The sequence below is a fragment of the Lolium rigidum genome, chromosome 3 (genome assembly GCF_022539505.1).
Source record: "Lolium rigidum isolate FL_2022 chromosome 3, APGP_CSIRO_Lrig_0.1, whole genome shotgun sequence".
NCBI classification, from domain to species: domain Eukaryota; kingdom Viridiplantae; phylum Streptophyta; class Magnoliopsida; order Poales; family Poaceae; genus Lolium; species Lolium rigidum.
The window spans coordinates 37,716,393-37,735,390 of NC_061510.1; the positions used below are offsets into that span (position 1 = coordinate 37,716,393).

Sequence of the window (18,998 nt, forward strand, 5' to 3'; positions counted from 1 at the left end):
TTATCGAAGAAGATGCAAGGGGCCAAAGTACAACACACCTCTGGCACACACACCACGGGTGCAACACCACGCTAACCCGAGGGGTTAGCATGCACGGCTAAAACAACTACTCGCGACATCTCCACTTTTCTACAGGCGCAAGGATACCACAAAAACAGTTTAGCCGCTCGCCAAAGCTCCGCATCCTCAGGGATCTTCTGGATCACCACGCTCTTGGAAGGAGCCGCACCTTCAATGACCACGTCATTTCGATGGCGCCAAATACTCTAGAATATAAGCACCATCATCGTCCATACGTCCCGGTCGCCTCCCGGATCCCCCTTCATCTCTTGCAACCAACTGACAAGAGTGGTGTCCGGGTCTGGCATCCAGTGGAGCTTGCCCCATGGGTGTAGGAACGTAGCCCAAACCTCACGCGCCAGGACGCAATCCATCAGAAGGTGGTCAAGAGTCTCCCCCACCTGATCGCAGAAAGGGCAGGATGCCGAATGCGGGAGCCCACGCCGACTGATCCTGTCGGCTGTCCAGCACCTATTCTGTGCTGCTAGCCACATGAACACTCTGCAGTTCGGTGGGGCGCGACTTCCAAATCTGCAGCGCACCAGCCATGTCCTCTCTGGCCCCGAACATCCCCTCATAGCAGGATCTGGCGGAGTAGGAATTGTTACTTTCCCACCGCCACCTGCCTGTCCTCCACGCCCTTGGCAAGGTCCACATGCACTAGCCGGTCCGCCACTTCGAACAACTCCATAAGTGCAGGCGCACCTAGGTCCGGGGATAGGTCCTCAAGCCAACCCCCTGCCAGTCCCTCGCGGACACGGCGTTGCATGACCGCGCGTTTTGGCACTACGGCAAACAGGTTTGGTGCAATGTCACTGATCCGTCCGTCGGGCAGCCAGTGATCCGACCAGAATAGAGTGGACGCTCTGTCTCCTAGCACAGAGAAAGTTTCTCCTTCGAAAAGATGCCTTGCTAGCTGAGGAACTTGAATGTTCATCTCCTTCCACAGCTTGGAGTCATCAACCCGCTGAAGCCATAACCATCTGGTCCTCAACGTCACATTCATCATCCTCAAGTTTGGAACACCGAGTCCACCCCATACCTTAGGGGTGCAAACTTTGTCCCACACTTTCTAGCCTTTCCAGAGGAAGCCTCTTATAATCTTCTCGATTACAAAAATGGTCTTGATCGGTAAGTCAAGGGACATTATGGAGAATATAGGCATTCTTAAATGAGTGATTTTATTAGCAATTCTTGGTGAAGAAAATAAACAAGTACTCCATATAGCACTACTCCATAGCAAAATTGCAACGCCAGATAGTAGGGAAAATCTCACCGTAAACAATCACACACGGCATCAAAGCAACACCACAAATTCAGCAATTGGTAACACGGAAGAAAAGAAAACGTACTGAACAAGGGAAAGCTAACACACCAAACAGCAGCCGTGCATGTAGAACAACCAGCCTAAGCTTCGGTGCCATCGTTGCCGACGTTTTCCTTGGAGATCTCCTCGAGCGACCTGCCCTTGGACTCTGGCACTAACAGTGAGAAGAGCAAGCCCAGGAAGTTGGTGCCGGCAAGCACGAAGAGTGCGTTGCGCATGCCGATACCGGCGGAGTACCCTTTGTCGGGCTTCTTCTGGTCCTGTGATGCATACAGGAACCCGAATGCACCGATAATCGCTCCAGCCTTACCGGCAGCGGCAGAGACACCATGGCACGTGGAGCGGAGCCTCGCCGGAAAGATCTCGGCGGGCACGATGAAGGTTGTGCTGTTGGGCCCGAAATTGGCGAAGAAGAAGGTGAGACCATACAGAACGACGAAGCCAGTGTGGTGCCCCGGCTTGACGAGGTAGTCGTAGGGCACGGCGATGGCGAGCATAAAGATGGTCATCATGGCAAAACCCATGAGCTGGATCCAGAACCTGCCAATGATGTCGATGAAGGCGACGGTGAACCAGTAGCCCGGTACGGTGCCGCAAAGAGCGATGAGCGCCTGGGCACGAGCGATGCGGTACAGCTCCTCGAGGGCACTCATTGTCCTTGCCGGTGGGATCCAACCGACCTTGGTGAAGATGTCCTTCTGGAATAGGTTCTGGCTGTAGAAGGCAACATCCAGTAGGAACCAGGTGCTAGTGGTGGCTAGCAGGTGTAGTCCGTGGCGGCTCATGAACTGCCGCGAGAAGAGGCCCCAGGTGTCCCCGGAGGCCACCTGAAGCTGGACCTTCTCCTCCTCCTCGGTGATGTCCTTGTTGAGCACCCTGGACATGTCTGCGGTGGCCTGCTTTGTGTTGCGGGTGATGAGCGCCGTGTACCTTGCGGTCTCTGGCATCTTCATGCGCCAGTAGTAGGTCAGCGCGGCAGGGATGGTGCCGAACATGACAATGATGCGCCAAACGTAATCGGCCTCCGGCCCAATGGATGACGTTGCGTCGATGTAGAATGGTGGCGCTGGGAATGCGTTCCGGAACGCGGATGAGACGACGATGGTGACGATGGTACCGAACAGGATGCCGAAGCCCTGCATGGCAAAGACGGCAGCGATGAAGGTTCCACGTGTCTTCTTGTTGGCGTACTCAGACATAATAGTTGCTGATAAGGGGTAGTCGCCGCCGACGCCAAAGCCAAGCCAGAAGCGAAAGAAACAGAGCGTCCCTATGACGCCTTTGGCCTCGTGGCCGAACGAGAGCCCTGACGCGATGGAGCAGAGGACCATGAGGATGAGCGTGAAACCATAGACGCTCTTGCGGCCGAGCTTATCACCGAGCCAGCCAAAGAAGAGCTGGCCGGCGAGCGTGCCGCAGAGGGCCACGCCGTTCACGGCGGCCGACACGTTTGCCGGGAGGTGACCCGGCTCGTTGCTGCCAGCTTCGGTGTAGTAGATGCGCCCCAGCAGCCTAGTGACCAGGGAGATGCAGAACAGGTCGTAGGCGTCGGTGAAGAAGCCCATGCCGGCGATCACCACGGCCGTGAAATGGTACCATTGCGTTTTCGCCTGGTCAAGCGCTTTCAACACGTTGAGTTGTTCACCCGCCATGACCGACAGATCGACGAGCACTCAACTAAGCTTCTCAGCTAGCTCTCCTTCTACTTCTTCCTCTTGGTATCTTGTTGCGCTTTCTTCCGTACCGCTGGTACGTATATATAGGCGTACATACAGGGTTGAAATACAGATATGCCAATCTGTTAGTTGCAACCTGGAACCAGTATAAAAATACCTTATATGTGTTGATTTATTATTAGAAGGGTTGGATGCCAATTGTTTATCAGGTTTGACTTTCTTGTTTCAATATAGAATTGAGAGAAGGATACAATACGAAACCAAATCAAGTTTATGCTGGGAATATACTGAAAGGAGCATATTGTACGCAGTACCTTGATTGTACGGATACAATATGAAACCAAATCAAGCTTGCCGGAAAAGGTAGGTCAAAATGAGATGTGCCCAATGTTATCAGTACTAGAAGGGGATGTCTTACCTTGGGTGGTTTTACTAATTTTGTTCTCTCCTCCGTACATACTTACATGGTATGACAAGAAGCCAAAGGCTCTGTCGATTTATTAAGACTCAGAAAAGCAGCAGATAAGGTCATTCAAATTACTCATGCATGGTCATTTGATAAATCCAATTTCAAAGCAGAATCGAATCGAATGCAACAGCCGTACATTCGGAACATTGGTCATTTGGATATACTACTACCACCTATCAAGTAGTACAAAACATATATGCAGATTTTTACTTTTTTTTCAGAATTAGCGCTGCGATTATATTAGATCACTGAAACATCGGGTGCAAGATGGTTCGCAACACAGGCTGGTGGAACACCAAGCCATGTTTCTACGTATCGGAAGGAGACCCGAACCTAGGCCCAGATACCATGTTGGAAATGGGTAGCTATCATTGAGAGGGGTCAAGTGTCAATACATATACATGTGAAGCAAATTGCAAGAAATATTTTATACAATGGACTCTTACAAGAGACATGTACACCTAGGTTGGGCCACATTTTGATCTAGGAGTATTACAAAGATTAAGGAGTGAAAAATTGTATTAGGTTTGACTTTCAAGTTTCAACATAGAATTGTGCAAGGAAAAATATTACAACCACACCACGGTTGTAATGAGAATATACATGAGCGGGGCAACGCAAAGCTTGAGAGAAAAGGTCTTTCTTGATATGTGGGACGTAGGGTTACTAAAATTGCTCTCTCATCCATGTTCTGCCAATTTATTAAGACAAGAGAAAAGAAAAAAAAGTTACTCCAAGAACTGGATAAGGAATGCCAAGTAATGAAAATATAACCAATCAAATAAAAAATTGGGAGAAACAGTTGGTAGTATTAAACCTTCAACATTACAAGGAAACCCCAAATATGCACCGGAGAAACAGCGCTAACATGTACACAAAACCTAGAACACTTAAGACTAAATCTACGCACCGGACGGGAAACGAGGTTCCCCTAACCTCGTGGCACCAAATCGGCCCTAGAGGTGGGGGAACGATGTCCCTGCTGGCGGAAGACCAAAAGCACCTCGGTGCATGGATCATCTTAATCTTTTTTCGAACTGGTGAAGCCCCAGCCTCTACATCAATCGATGTATAGAGTCTGGGTCGTCTTAATATAACCATTCAAATTGCTCATGCTCACTTTGGTAAATCCAATTTCAGAACAGACTCGAGTAACAGTGGTACGTTTAGAACATTGGTCATTAGAAATCAAAAACTACTACGGTAGGTATGCAAATTTAGCAGCAAGCAAGCGGGAAGGCGTTGAAGGCCGTACTCCGTACTAATCCAAAGCATTGACTCTTCCCTCTTTTATTTGTTTTTTTATCAAATTGCAACCGATGGGGCCAATCACAATTCACAGCACACATAGTTGTGGCGCCATTAGATCAAACGTGAGATCAGTATGCTGTACTTAGTTTATTTCAAACTTTCCCAATGTCAGAAAAATATGTGAAGATCCGAATATGCGGGGAACCTTGCCAGCTTGTCATAAGTTGTTCTAGTATGTCAAGACATGGTACTCGTCTTCACGATAATCTTCTCATAATTATAAAGGTCATGCACCTTAACTAATATAGACGGATATTTTCCCTCTGTAGCGCAGCTTTTTGGATACTAGTAAAATATTGCCATAGTTATAGATTTCTCATTGAGGCAGAAAGGTTTGACTTTCCATCCTCCATGACGGTTACCAGGTTAATTTTTTACACGGTACCCAAAAAAAATGAAGCAGCTTGCAAGCCTGGAAAGTTTGTACTCCCACCATCTTCATGTAGAACACATGGTGTCAATAGTTTACGTGATTGAATATATTTGGACGAGATGCATAAGAGAGCACATCATCAATTTCAAAAGAGACCATTAAAAAAATCAATCCCAAAAGAAATTATCTAACTCTTATCGACAACAGTTTACAACAAGTAAAGCATGATAGCACAATAACCACAATCTCAGTATAGTATGGTTCGCAAAAAAAACTATCTCTGTATAGTACTGTGTGACGTTGCAATGTGAGATGCAGAGTCGAATGCATTTGTCAACTACTTTTTAAAACGGTCCTCTGACAGTTATCAGAAGCTCATTTATATATTTATTGAATCATGAACATCTCATTTAATTGAGATGCTTGTAGATAACTTTCCGCTAACAGGATGTTCCTGAACAAGCGTATCATTGTGTTCGCATACATACGTGAGGCAATGTTTAAGGGCGATCACTTTGTCATAGAGTTAAGGTAACTTTCAAATGATGACTACAAGTGCATAGTTCAGATGATCTCACTGTGATTACTTGAACAAAAAGAGTTAAGGTAACTTCAGCATGGCTTGTCCAATTCAGCGATAGACCATCCAGGACTTCTTTTCCATAATACCTTCAAAATTAATAAAGCCTAGCTATGTGACAACCACAGCTCGGCCATCAACAGCACCCTCCTCGCAATTTTACAGAATTAGCATACAGCTTCTTTGAGTCGCTAAGGGGTGAACGCCGACCACCAGCTCCAAAAATAAAAGTGTGGTTCACTGATAGTTCAGTGAGATACTGAGATGAGATATTGTTTCAAGAAAAATGCTTTAAAATGTAACTTTGATGCAACTATCCACCAATATATAGGAGCCATTAATCTAAGACACCATTGTTATATATCAGATGCAGAGTCAAGATGATGTTAATGTACTTCTTGAAAGCAATCGTTCATGACGCTGTGATAGCTCACAATCTATCATCATCAGGCTTGACAATGCTACAAGTAATAAGTTGCATTAAGCAGATTAAAAGTCAGCCATGTAGGTTTTTAATGAGTTGACATTTTGTAAGCAAACTGGCTTGACACCTACTGCTATCCAAAACTCAAACTAGAACAGATCAAATCTGACGCTAGCATCTCCGCTACCGTTCGCCCGGTTATCCCGCCTCCCTTTACTCTCGCTCTTTATTTGTTTTACCTTATTGTTTGCATTGCACCATATAGGATCACATTGCCATTCAAAGCTATCACCTTAGCTCCTATTCACCCCACCCCACCCCCCCTCCCCATACGTTCATCGTATCCATCCACAACTAAACTAGGTACATACTACACAGATCTAGAAAAAACTCTGGTATAGAGAACATAGCTTTTACAGAGAGTTGACCGAGGAACTGGGAGGAACAAGTTACTAAATAATCAACCTGGCGGTCTTAGATAGACACGCTTTGTTCTATGATGATTATGCCGTTTCCACCATTCACATCAAGATCATGACTGCGTGATTAACTTCATCAGTACTGAACATATCTTCGCTAGAAGATCTATGAAAAGCTAGAAAGTTTGCAAGATTTCCTTACTGAAAGACAAATTCTGGAATGGTTAGTAGTTCTTGTTGTACATATCTGAACAAATGCACCAATCTATCAACATATCTGAACAAATATATACATGATGCAAAAGGACAACCTTCTCCGGGAAACAGGTTTTTCATTGCAGGAAATACTACGAGGATAGATGGCGGCGCTAGTCGCTTGCACTAAGAATACAAAAGGGAGTAAACATAAAGGCGGAAAAGCATCACTTCTTGGGTGACACCAAGATCTTGAACATCTCCATGTATTGGGCGGCAGTGGCAATGGTTTCCTTCTCATCGTCGTCCCGACACGTGACAAAACGATCTTGGCGATGCGCTGGGTGGTGGATAGGTGTCCCTCTCAGAGACGGCACTTGGACCATTCCGAGAACCCCTGAATTTGTCAGGCGGCAGCATGGAAGAAACTAACATAGCTCGAGATCCCGTCTTCCTCGATGGGGAGGGAAGGCATGCCAAGGGAGACCATGGAGGCATGGACAGCCACTACAGCCTCCAATAGGTTCAGGGCAACTTGACTACGCTCTTTCTGGGCCTTGATGAGCTTCTTCATTGCAATGGGCACGTTGGAATTCTCATGAAATACCTGCTTCCTCAGGTCAATGATGCGCTCGTCCTTGTTGGTTTATGCATCGAGAGATTTCTGGAGGAGGCCGTTGCATTCTGCCATTTGGTATTGTGCTTCTTTCAGTTGTCGCTTTAGCACGGCCTCGTGCTCCTGATGAAGCATCCGGCGATCCTCTTCGCATTTCAGATGTTGGCGTAGCAACTCCGTCTCGCGCTTGGTGGCATTGCGGTTCGCCGACTTCTCCCGATGAGCTGCTTCTACCAGGGAGAGCTTCTACTCTGCTACTTGGTTCTTGTAGGAGTGGATCACCTCTACTTGCTCCATGATTCGGCTCCTAGCGTTGTTCTGGAGCTGGAGATGCGAGTCAAACAGTTGTTGACGATACTCCTTGAGAATGGCTAACTCCTGGGCATGGCCAGCTCGAAGCGAAGCGAGTCGCTGCTCCAGGAAGGCTACCGGGTGGAGGAGTCCCCTACCTTCCTTTGATGACCTTGCAAGACCGCCAGTCAGCTGCGCTGCAACCCATTCTTGTAGTAAATGGAGGTGGCCTCTGCTTCACGGTGAGCCTTCTTGGCGGCTTCTAGCCTAGCGTGCTCGAGTGCCAGTTGGTCCTCGCGGATCCTGAGGTGGCTGATACGTCTCCAACGTATCGATAATTTCTTGTGTTCCATGCCACATTATTGATGTTATCTACATGTTTTATGCACACTTTATGTCATATTCGTGCATTTTCTGGAACTAACCTATTAACAAGATGCCGAAGTGCCAGTTCCTGTTTTCTGCTGTTTTTGGTTTCAGAAATCCTAGTAACGAAATATTCTCGGAATCGGACGAAATCAACGCCAAAGTTCCTATTTTCATCGGAAGCATCCAGAACACCCGGGAAGAATCAGAGGGGAGCCCTGGGGGCCCCACACCACACCCCGGCGCGGCCAAGGGGGCGCCCCCCTAGGGTGTGGGCCCCCCTTCGACCTTCCTGCGCCGCCTCTTCGCCTATAAGAAGCCCCTGGATCAGAAAACCCTATACGAATTGACGAAACCGACGAAAACCTTCCAGAGCCGCCGCCATCGCGAAGCCAAGATCTGGGGGACAGGATCTCTGTTCCGGCACCCTGCCGGAGCGGGGAAGTGCCCCCGGAAGGCTTCTCCATCGACACCGCTGCCATCTCCACCGCCATCTTCATCACCGCTGCTGCTCCCATGAGGAGGGAGTAGTTCTCCATCGAGGCTCGGGGCTGTACCGGTAGCTATGTGGTTCATCTCTCTCCTATGTGCTTCAATACAATAATCTCATGAGCTGCCTTACATGATTGAGATTCATATGATGATGCTTGTAATCTAGATGTCATTATGCTAGTCAAGTGAGTTTTACTTATGTGATCTCCGGAGACTCCTAGTCCCACGTGTGTAAAGGTGACAGTGTGTGCACCGTGTGGGTCTCTTAGGCCATATTTCACAGAATACTTACTCAATGTTGAATGGCATAGTGAGGTGCTTATTTATATCTCTTTATGATTGCAGCATGTTTGTATCACAATTTATCTATGTGCTACTCTAGTGATTTGTTATTAAAGTAGTTTATTCCTCCTGCATGTGTGCAAAGGTGACGAGTGCGTGCACCGTGTTAGTACTTGGTTTATGCTATGATCATGATCTCTTGTAGATTGCGAAGTTAACTATTGCTATGATAATATTGATGTGATCTATTCCTCCTACATATGCATGAAGGTGACGAGTGTGCATGCTATGCTAGTACTTGGTTTAGTCTGTTGATCTATCTTACACTAAAGGTTACTAAAACATGAGCATTATTGTGGAGCTTGTTAACTCCGGCATTGAGGGTTCGTGTAATCCTACGCAATGTGTTCATCATCCAACAAAAGTGTAGAGTATGCATTTATCTATTCTGTTATGTGATCAATGTTGAGAGTGTCCACTAGTGAAAGTCTATTCCCTAGGCCTTGTTCCTAAATACTGCTGCGTTACTACTGCTGCGTTACTACTGCTTGTTTACTGTCCTGGGCAGAGCACTTTTCTGCCGTTGCTACTACTTATTCATACCACCTGTATTTCACTATCTCTTCGCCGAACTAGTGCACCTATTAGGTGTGTTGGGGACACAAGAGACTTCTTGCTTTGTGGTTGCAGGGTTGCATGAGAGGGATATCTTTGACCTCTTCCTCCACTGAGTTCGATAAACCTTGGGTATCCACTTAAGGGAAACTTGCTGCTGTTCTACAAACCTCTGCTCTTGGAGGCCCAACACTGTCTACAAGAATAGAAGCTCCCGTAGACATCAAGCACTTTTACGGCGCCGTTGCCGGGGAGGAAAGGTAAAAAGGCTCTCATACTACGGTCTCAGGTAAAGTATTTTTCTGGCGCCGTTGTGTGTGTGCTCAAAGCTATTTCCTTTAGATCCTGCAATTGCATCTTGTTGTTTCTTGTTTACACTAGTTTGGCATAATGTACAAGAGTGAGCTTCTTATTCTATTTCCTGATTTAAAACATGGATTGTTTGATGCGAAAATTAAAAAACCTATGAAATCTTCTTTGCATGCTGGTAGTAATATTAGTATGAACGCTTTGAACACCATTGTTGACAATGATATGGAAAATTCTAAGCTTGGGGAAGCTGGTTTTCATGATATTTTTAGTCCCCCAAGCATTGAGGAGAAAATTTTCTGTGATGATACTTTGCCTCCTATTTATGATGATTATAATAATGGTCTTTTGGTACAACCTACTATGGAGAGTAAATTTTGTTGTGATTATACTATGCCTCCTACACTTGATGAGAATAATAATGATAGCTACTTTGTTGAATTTGCTCCCACTACAACTAATAAAATTGATTATGCTTATGTGGAGAGTAATAATTTTATGCATGAGACTCATGATAAGAATGCTTTATGTGATAGTTATATTGTTGAGTTTGCTCATGTTGCTACTGAAAGTTATTATGAGAGAGGAAAATATGGTTGTAGAAATTTTCATGTTACTAAAACACCTCTCTATGTGCTGAAATTTTTGAAGCTATACTTGTTTTATCTTCCTATGCTTGTTACTTTGCTCTTCATGAACTTGTTTATTTACAAGATTCCTATGCATAGGAAGCATGTTAGACTTAAATATGTTTTTGAATTTGCCTCTTGATGCTCTCTTTTGCTTCACATACTATCTTTTGCGAGTGCATCATTAAAACTGCTGAGCCCATCTTAACGGCTATAAAGAAAGAACTTCTTGGAAGATAACCCATGTGTTATTTTGCTACAGTACTTTGTTTTATATTTGTGTCTTGGAAGTTGTTTACTACTGTAGCAACCTCTCCTTATCTTAGTTTTATGTTTTGTTGTGCCAAGTAAAGTCTTTGATAGAAAAGTAAGTACTAGATTTGGATTACTGCGCAGTTTCAGAATTCTTTGCTGTCACGAATCTGGGTCTATCTCCCTGTAGGTAGCTCAGAAAATTACGCCAATTTACGAGCATGATCCTCAGATATGTACGCAACTTTCATTCAATTTGAGCATTTTCGTTTGAGCAAGTCTGGTGGCCTAATAAAATCCATCTTTACGGACTGTTCTGTTTTGACAGATTCTGTCTTTTATTTCGCATTGCCTCTTTTGCTATGTTGGATGAATTTCTTTGATCCATTAATGTCCAGTAGCTTTATGCAATGTCCAGAAGTGTTAAGAATGATTGTGTCACCTCTGAACATGTTAATTTTTATTGTCCACTAACCCTCTAATGAGTTGTTTCGAGTTTGGTGTGGAGGAAGTTTTCAAGGGTCAAGAGAGGAGGATGATATACTATGATCAAGGAGAGTGAAAGCTCTAAGCTTGGGGATGCACCCGGTGGTTCACCCCTGCATATATCAAGAAGACTCAAGCGTCTAAGCTTGGGGATGCCGGGGATGCCCAAGGCATCCCCTTCTTCATCGACAACATTATCAGGTTCCTCCCCTGAAACTATATTTTTATTCCATCACATCTTATGTGCTTTTTCTTGGAGCGTCTGTTTGTTTGCTTTTGTTTTTGTTTGTGTTTGAATAAATTGGATTACATCATGCTTGTGTGGGAGAGAGACACGCTCCGCTGGTTCGTATGAACACATGTGTTCTTAGCTCATAATATTCATGGCGAAGTTTCCTCTTCGTTAAATTGTTATATGGTTGGAATTGGAAAATGATACATGTAATAATTGCTATAAATGTCTTGGGTAATGTGATACTTGGCAATTGTTGTGCTCATGTTTAAGCTCTTGCATCATATGCTTTGCACCCATTAATGAAGAAATACATAGAGCATGCTAAAATTTGGTTTGCATATTTGGTTTCTCCGAGGTCTAGATAATTTCTAGTTTTGAGTTTGAACAACAAGGAAGACGGTGTAGAGTCTTATAATGCTTTCAATATGTCTTTTATGTGAGTTTTGCTGCACCGGTTCATCCTTGTGTTTGTTTCAAATAACCTTGCTAGCCTAAACCTTGTATCGAGAGGGAATACTTCTCATGCATCCAAAATACTTGAGCCAACCACTATGCCATTTGTGTCCACCATACCTACCTACTACATGGTATTTTCCCGCCATTCCAAAGTAAATTGCTTGAGTGCTACCTTTAAAATTCCATCATTCACCTTTGCAATATATAGCTCATGGGACAAATAGCTTAAAAACTATTGTGGTATTGAATATGTAATTATGCACTTTATCTCTTATTAAGTTGCTTGTTGTGCGATAACCATGTTTACTGGGGAACGCCATCAACTGATTGTTGAATTTCATGTGAGTTGCTATGCATGTTCGTCTTGTCTGAAGTAAGGGCGATCTACACTGAGTTGAATGGTTTGAGCATGCATATTGTGAGAGAAGAACATTGGGCCGCTAACTAAAGCCATGATTCATGGTGGAAGTTTCAGTTTTGGACAAATATCCTCAAATCTCTAATGAGAAAAGAATTAATTGTTGTCAAATGCTTAAAGCATTAAAAGAGGAGTCCATTATCTGTTGTCTATGTTGTCCCGGTATGAATGTCTAAGTTGAGAATAATCAAAAGCGAGAAATCCAAATGCGAGCTTTCTCCTTAGACCTTTGTACAGGCGGCATAGAGGTACCCCTTTGTGAAACTTGGTTAAAGCATATGTATTGCGGTGATAATCCAGGTAGTCCAAGCTAATTAGGACAAGGTGCGGGCACTATTGGTACACTATGCATGAGGCTTGCAACTTATAAGATATAATTTACATGATGCATATGCTTTATTACTACCGTTGACAAAATTGTTTCATGTTTTCAAAATCAAAGCTCTAGCACAAATATAGCAATCGATGCTTTTCCTCTATGAGGACCATTCTTTTACTTTCAATGTTGAGTCAGTTCACCTATTTCTCTCCACCTCAAGAAGCAAACACTTGTGTGAACTGTGCATTGATTCCTACATACTTGCTTATTGCACTTATTATATTACTCTATGTTGACAATATCCATGAGATATACATGTTACAAGTTGAAAGCAACCGCTGAAACTTAATCTTCTTTTGTGTTGCTTCAATACCTTTACTTTGAATTATTGCTTTATGAGTTAACTCTTATGCAAGACTTATTGATGCTTGTCTTGAAGTGCTATTCATGAAAAGTCTTTGCTTTATGATTCACTTGTTTACTCATGTCATACACATTGTTTTGATCGCTGCATTCACTACATATTCTTTACAAATAGTATGATCAAGTTTATGATGGCATGTCACTCCAGAAATTATCTTTGTTATCGTTTTACCTGCTCGGGACGAGCAGAACTAAGCTTGGGGATGCTGATACGTCTCCAACGTATCGATAATTTCTTGTGTTCCATGCCACATTATTGATGTTATCTACATGTTTTATGCACACTTTATGTCATATTCGTGCATTTTCCGGAACTAACCTATTAACAAGATGCCGAAGTGCCGGTTCTGTTTTCTGCTGTTTTTGGTTTCAGAAATCCTAGTAACGAAATATTCTCGGAATCGGACGAAATCAACGCCAAAGTTCCTATTTTCATCGGAAGCATCCAGAACACCCGGGAAGAATCAGAGGGGAGCCCTGGGGGCCCCACACCACACCCGGCGCGGCCAAGGGGGCGCGCCCCTAGGGTGTGGGCCCCCTTCGACCTTCTGCGCCGCCTCTTCGCCTATAAGAAGCCCCTGGATCAGAAAACCCTATACGAATTGACGAAACCGACGAAAACCTTCCAGAGCCGCCGCCATCGCGAAGCCAAGATCTGGGGGACAGGATCTCTGTTCCGGCACCCTGCCGGAGCGGGGAAGTGCCCCCGGAAGGCTTCTCCATCGACACCGCTGCCATCTCCACCGCCATCTTCATCACCGCTGCTGCTCCCATGAGGAGGGAGTAGTTCTCCATCGAGGCTCGGGGCTGTACCGGTAGCTATGTGGTTCATCTCTCTCCTATGTGCTTCAATACAATAATCTCATGAGCTGCCTTACATGATTGAGATTCATATGATGATGCTTGTAATCTAGATGTCATTATGCTAGTCAAGTGAGTTTTACTTATGTGATCTCCGGCGACTCCTAGTCCCACGTGTGTAAAGGTGACAGTGTGTGCACCGTGTGGGTCTCTTAGGCCATATTTCACAGAATACTTACTCAATGTTGAATGGCATAGTGAGGTGCTTATTTATATCTCTTTATGATTGCAGCATGTTTGTATCACAATTTATCTATGTGCTACTCTAGTGATTTGTTATTAAAGTAGTTTATTCCTCCTGCATGTGTGCAAAGGTGACAGTGCGTGCACCGTGTTAGTACTTGGTTTATGCTATGATCATGATCTCTTGTAGATTGCGAAGTTAACTATTGCTATGATAATATTGATGTGATCTATTCCTCCTACATATGCATGAAGGTGACAAGTGTGCATGCTATGCTAGTACTTGGTTTAGTCTCGTTGATCTATCTTACACTAAAGGTTACTAAAACATGAGCATTATTGTGGAGCTTGTTAACTCCGGCATTGAGGGTTCGTGTAATCCTACGCAATGTGTTCATCATCCAACAAAAGTGTAGAGTATGCATTTATCTATTCTGTTATGTGATCAATGTTGAGAGTGTCCACTAGTGAAAGTCTATTCCCTAGGCCTTGTTCCTAAATACTGCTGCGTTACTACTGCTGCGTTACTACTGCTTGTTTACTTGTCCGAGCAGAGCACTTTTACTGCCGTTGCTACTACTTATTCATACCACCTGTATTTCACTATCTCTTCGCCGAACTAGTGCACCTATTAGGTGTGTTGGGGACACAAGAGACTTCTTGCTTTGTGGTTGCGGGGTTGCATGAGAGGGATATCTTTGACCTCTTCCTCCCTGAGTTCGATAAACCTTGGGTATCCACTTAAGGGAAACTTGCTGCTGTTCTACAAACCTCTGCTCTTGGAGGCCCAACACTGTCTACAAGAATAGAAGCTCCCGTAGACATCAGTGGCCGCGCCCGCGGAGGATGCTTTGGACAGTGCAGTGTTCCCAAGCCTCCATGTTGTGAAGCTGCTGGTGGGGGCGAAGGCTCTGGAGTCTCCAAGGAATGATGGCACATCAAAGCCCTCGACACCTGGGCCGACTACATCGAGGGATGGCTCGTCTCCCTGGGGCGAATCCCCGGGAGGTGTCTTGGGGGCCACGGAGCAAAGAGGAAAGCAAGGGCGTCGGATGGGCCGAATTCGCAGAAGACCCTACTGCAGGACCTCGGGGGCGGAGCACCGCTGGTCGAGGCCTTCACGGGCAATGGCGGAGAGGATATCCTCAAGGAAGGGCAAGGGGATAGGGCGACCTTGTTCTTCTCCTTGCTTGAGGGGTGAGGGCGTCGCATCAGGGGCATATCATCTCCTACCTCCTCATCGGTGTCTGCTAGGTAGCGGCCCCCCGCTCTGGCACTGAAGAAGACGTTGGGCCGTAGGAGGCGTGCTTGGAATGGCGCTCTCGCTGGGCGTACGAAGAAGGGTGCGTGGGGAGGCTGACCTGTTGATGTGGTCCATGTGAGGCCTTGGGGCTCGTTCCAGGGTCCTAATTCCTGGGGACGACCCCTTTCTAGTTGTAGGGTGGCATTCGGTCAAGAGTCCTTCGTCAGAGGTCTTCGTGGTTGAAAAGCTCACTCACCATTGACGGGGACATGTTGCGTCCCGCCTTGCCTCCACACAGCAAGTTGACCTTGCGGTCGACGGCGTCGTCATCGGGGATGGAACCCTTGTCGTTGAATAGACTCGTCGGATCTATCAGCCCTTTATACGCCCTCATGGGGTGGGAACGGCGCTGCAGTGGAACTATGCAAAACTTGAGGAAGTGGGAGGTAACATGCCTCCCGGCAGGCCTTGACTCTTCAGCTCTTCTATGCGCTCGTACACGGAGGCGAATTCGGCATCGCTGGCCCTAGGCCTTGTGCATTCCACCTACACCAAAGGGCCAACGGGCTTAACCAATGATGAGTGCATTTTTAGCATAATTTTACGCCGTTATTTTATGAATATATCTCTGAGTAGAAATAGCATTTTTGTATTTTACCGCGCTATCGCGCCCTTTTATGCTTATCTTTGCAGGATCCCGAATGAAATGATGAAATATCAATATAAACTATCATTTTATGGTATTTTGACGTGATAAAAATTATTAAAGCACTCAATTATGCACCTGGCTAAAGGAGGATACGAGGACAAGTTCCAGTATGTTTAGCGGTCATCGGTACGGGGAGCGCGCCCGTACCGTCTGCCCGTACACCGTGGTAGGAGCACCGCCTCGTAAAATACTTTCATCTCGCGCAGACGACATAGAGATTTGACATACACAGCTCCGAGAAACACTACCCCTGAAAGATCTAGATGAAGAACTTTGGAGAAGACATCATCCTGGCTGCTACGTGGATCATCAGAGGACAAGCATCATCTCCTTCATCATCAACCGTTGCATCTCCATCAACCATCACCAATCTCATTCTCCTTCAATCATAGTTGTAATCTTGATTGGTATTGTGAATTTGTTCCCAAATTCATACTATTACTTTCATCCCATCTGTAAGAGTATGATGATGTTCTTGATTGTTTCCATGTGCGAGTAGTTCCTTTTGTTCTTGGGGAGATGGAAAAACTCTAGCATGAATATGAGATGAATCTACGATGATCCATGGTTTTAAGTATTAATGTGTGTTAGTTCTCTCTCTTGATATTATATGTTGTGCACCATGTAATATTTGCCTTATCGTCTCGAGAGGGAATAACCCTTTAAAGTGTGGTAAAGTGAACGGCGAGAAGTGACATTACCATATCGGCACTTTAACACATAGAAGAGGGGGATAAAGAGGGACTCACTAAGCTCATATCGATAACCATGGGGTAAAACTCTTAATAGCAATAGTCAATATGTGGTTTGCTGAAGACTGGTTGTTGTGGTTATTTAGAGATGCGATTACCGATGGCTTTCTGGCGCATCTTATTACGGAGCTTTCCCCACACACAATATGATTAAAACCATATTTTATTTTGATTAACATGAATCCTAACGCTAGAGGTGGATCCAATAATCCTCGAGAAATGTTTGTGTTATTAAGTTTCAACCGATTTCTCACAACGCTTTTTACTTATTGCTTTGTTTACTTTCTTGCAACAAATACAATCATCCTTTAAAACACCTGAATCATGATATTAAAGAATGATTTATAAGTAGCCTTAACTACTAGCTCTTCGTGGTTCGATACTCTTATTTCGAAACTAGCTACAATTCATATGTGTACTTGCAGTCATCAGCCAGCACCTCGAAGAACTCGGTGAAACGTACGTAACACCACTTGTGGCACCACTCCTCCACTTTCTTCTTCTTCTCCACGGTGATTAAATGTTGTGCCATATGATCTCGAAGGCGGAAGGTAACCCCGATGGTGACAAGCTCAGGGCTCTCCACAAGGGGATAAAATTAGTGGCAGAACAGTGCCACAGTTGGTGGATCCCAACGTACACCTTGTAGAGGTGTTGGAATATCAACAGCACGAGGAGGCCGTTGGGGTGGAGGTTCGCCAGTTGCGGCTTGCACTCCAACAAGATGGCCTTCACGGACGAAGACAGTGGCGGCACGAGGCCCACCTGGATGAAGCAGGAGACACCCGCGAGAACCCCTCTTTGATATCGGACATTCCCGGTTTAGGAGCTTTGTGGCGCCTCTCTCGTTCGTAACAAAGGCCACTACATTGGCGACGCGGGCGAAAGACGCGTTGTCCTCGCCGGGGGAGAAGAATGCATGGGAAGATCGCCACTGGTCCCAATCCCGCTCGCGGGCAGTCGATGATCCCCCAGCCTTCTCCTTGTTGCGGTCGAAAGAAGACTTGGATGATGACATCACCGAGAGGCCGAGGAGGTCTGTGGATGTCTGGCTCAGATCTGATCAGAGAGGAAGATGGGAGCATAAGAAGAATGTGGGGAATGGATCCGCGGAGATGGTTTTCGTAGGCTGGGGATGGGAATTGCTAGGCAGTTCATCTCCTTGTCCATTAACTACCGCGTGGTGATGCCGTGATGGGACAACTTTCCCGCTGACACCCTTCGATCAAGGCGAGCCCAAGGGGTGGACAGTTAAGTCAAAAATTCTCACCCTTGCCGCCTATATACCATCATCCACTCGAGTAACCCGATGCGTGCGATCTTGCACCTGCGACGCGTGACACATAATTGAAGTTACTACCGTGTCGGGCCCATGCATTTTGTCTTGGGGCATAGTCCTACAACTCTCGCACGCCCGGGTATGGCGGGGTCTGGTGGTGCGCCCCAGCGAAGCCCAAAACAAAGGATATTGCCGACACATGCCCGGGGGCTACTGCCGACGTAGTGGGAACCAAGATGCCCACTACACCGTTCGTGTGGGCCAACATGGTGCCCCATAGAGAGAGAGGCTTGAAGGCATGCAAACTCGGTATCACTGTTGTGCCCGAGGAGGGGCGTTGTTGTGCCACCATGATCACCAAATATATGCCCATCATGAACTTCTTCATTAAAGAGCAGTGCTAGGAGGACACGCCCCGAAGACGTCATCTCCAAGGACTTGTGGGCAACCCAAGCACACTTCGACGACACGACGATGAGCGGAGAGGCCTCGCCAGCGGCAGGATGGCCTCCGGGGGAGGCGCGTACCCGAGATCCATGACATGCCTTCCCGCGGGAGCGCATACTCGAAACTTGGTGTCACACCCTTGGCGTCGTCTAAAAGGCCAATTACCACCCGACGGTTGCAGCGCACTCTACCGGACTGCGCACAGAGGCAAGTCGATGGCATGGATTGATGACGCCACATCAAGGACTACGACGTGTAGGACACATAGGAAGTTGGTTCATCTGTACCACCGCCCATCCCGTTGGATGCCATTTACAGAACATGCACGTACACTATGTGGTATCCCTTTTAGTATAAAAGGATGACCAGTTTTCTATGTAAGGTTAGGCTTGAAGGAAGGAGAGGAAAAACTCTAAAGGAGGAGAAGAAATTGGGAGTCTCAGCTCCTCGTGTACCCTGTTTGAGTCTAAAGAGATAAGACATGCATGACGTAGGGGTTTT

General features: G+C 45.8%; 1 protein-coding gene across 1 annotated transcript; it reads right to left on the reverse strand.

Annotated features, from left to right (window-relative positions):
• Positions 1-1,467: 1,467 nt before the first annotated feature.
• On the reverse strand, positions 1,468-3,042 carry LOC124695651 (inorganic phosphate transporter 1-2-like). The gene has a single exon (XM_047228475.1). The coding sequence runs from the start codon at positions 3,037-3,039 to the stop codon at positions 1,468-1,470; it is 1,572 nt and encodes a 523-aa protein (XP_047084431.1). The 5' UTR covers positions 3,040-3,042.
• Positions 3,043-18,998: the final 15,956 nt, after the last annotated feature.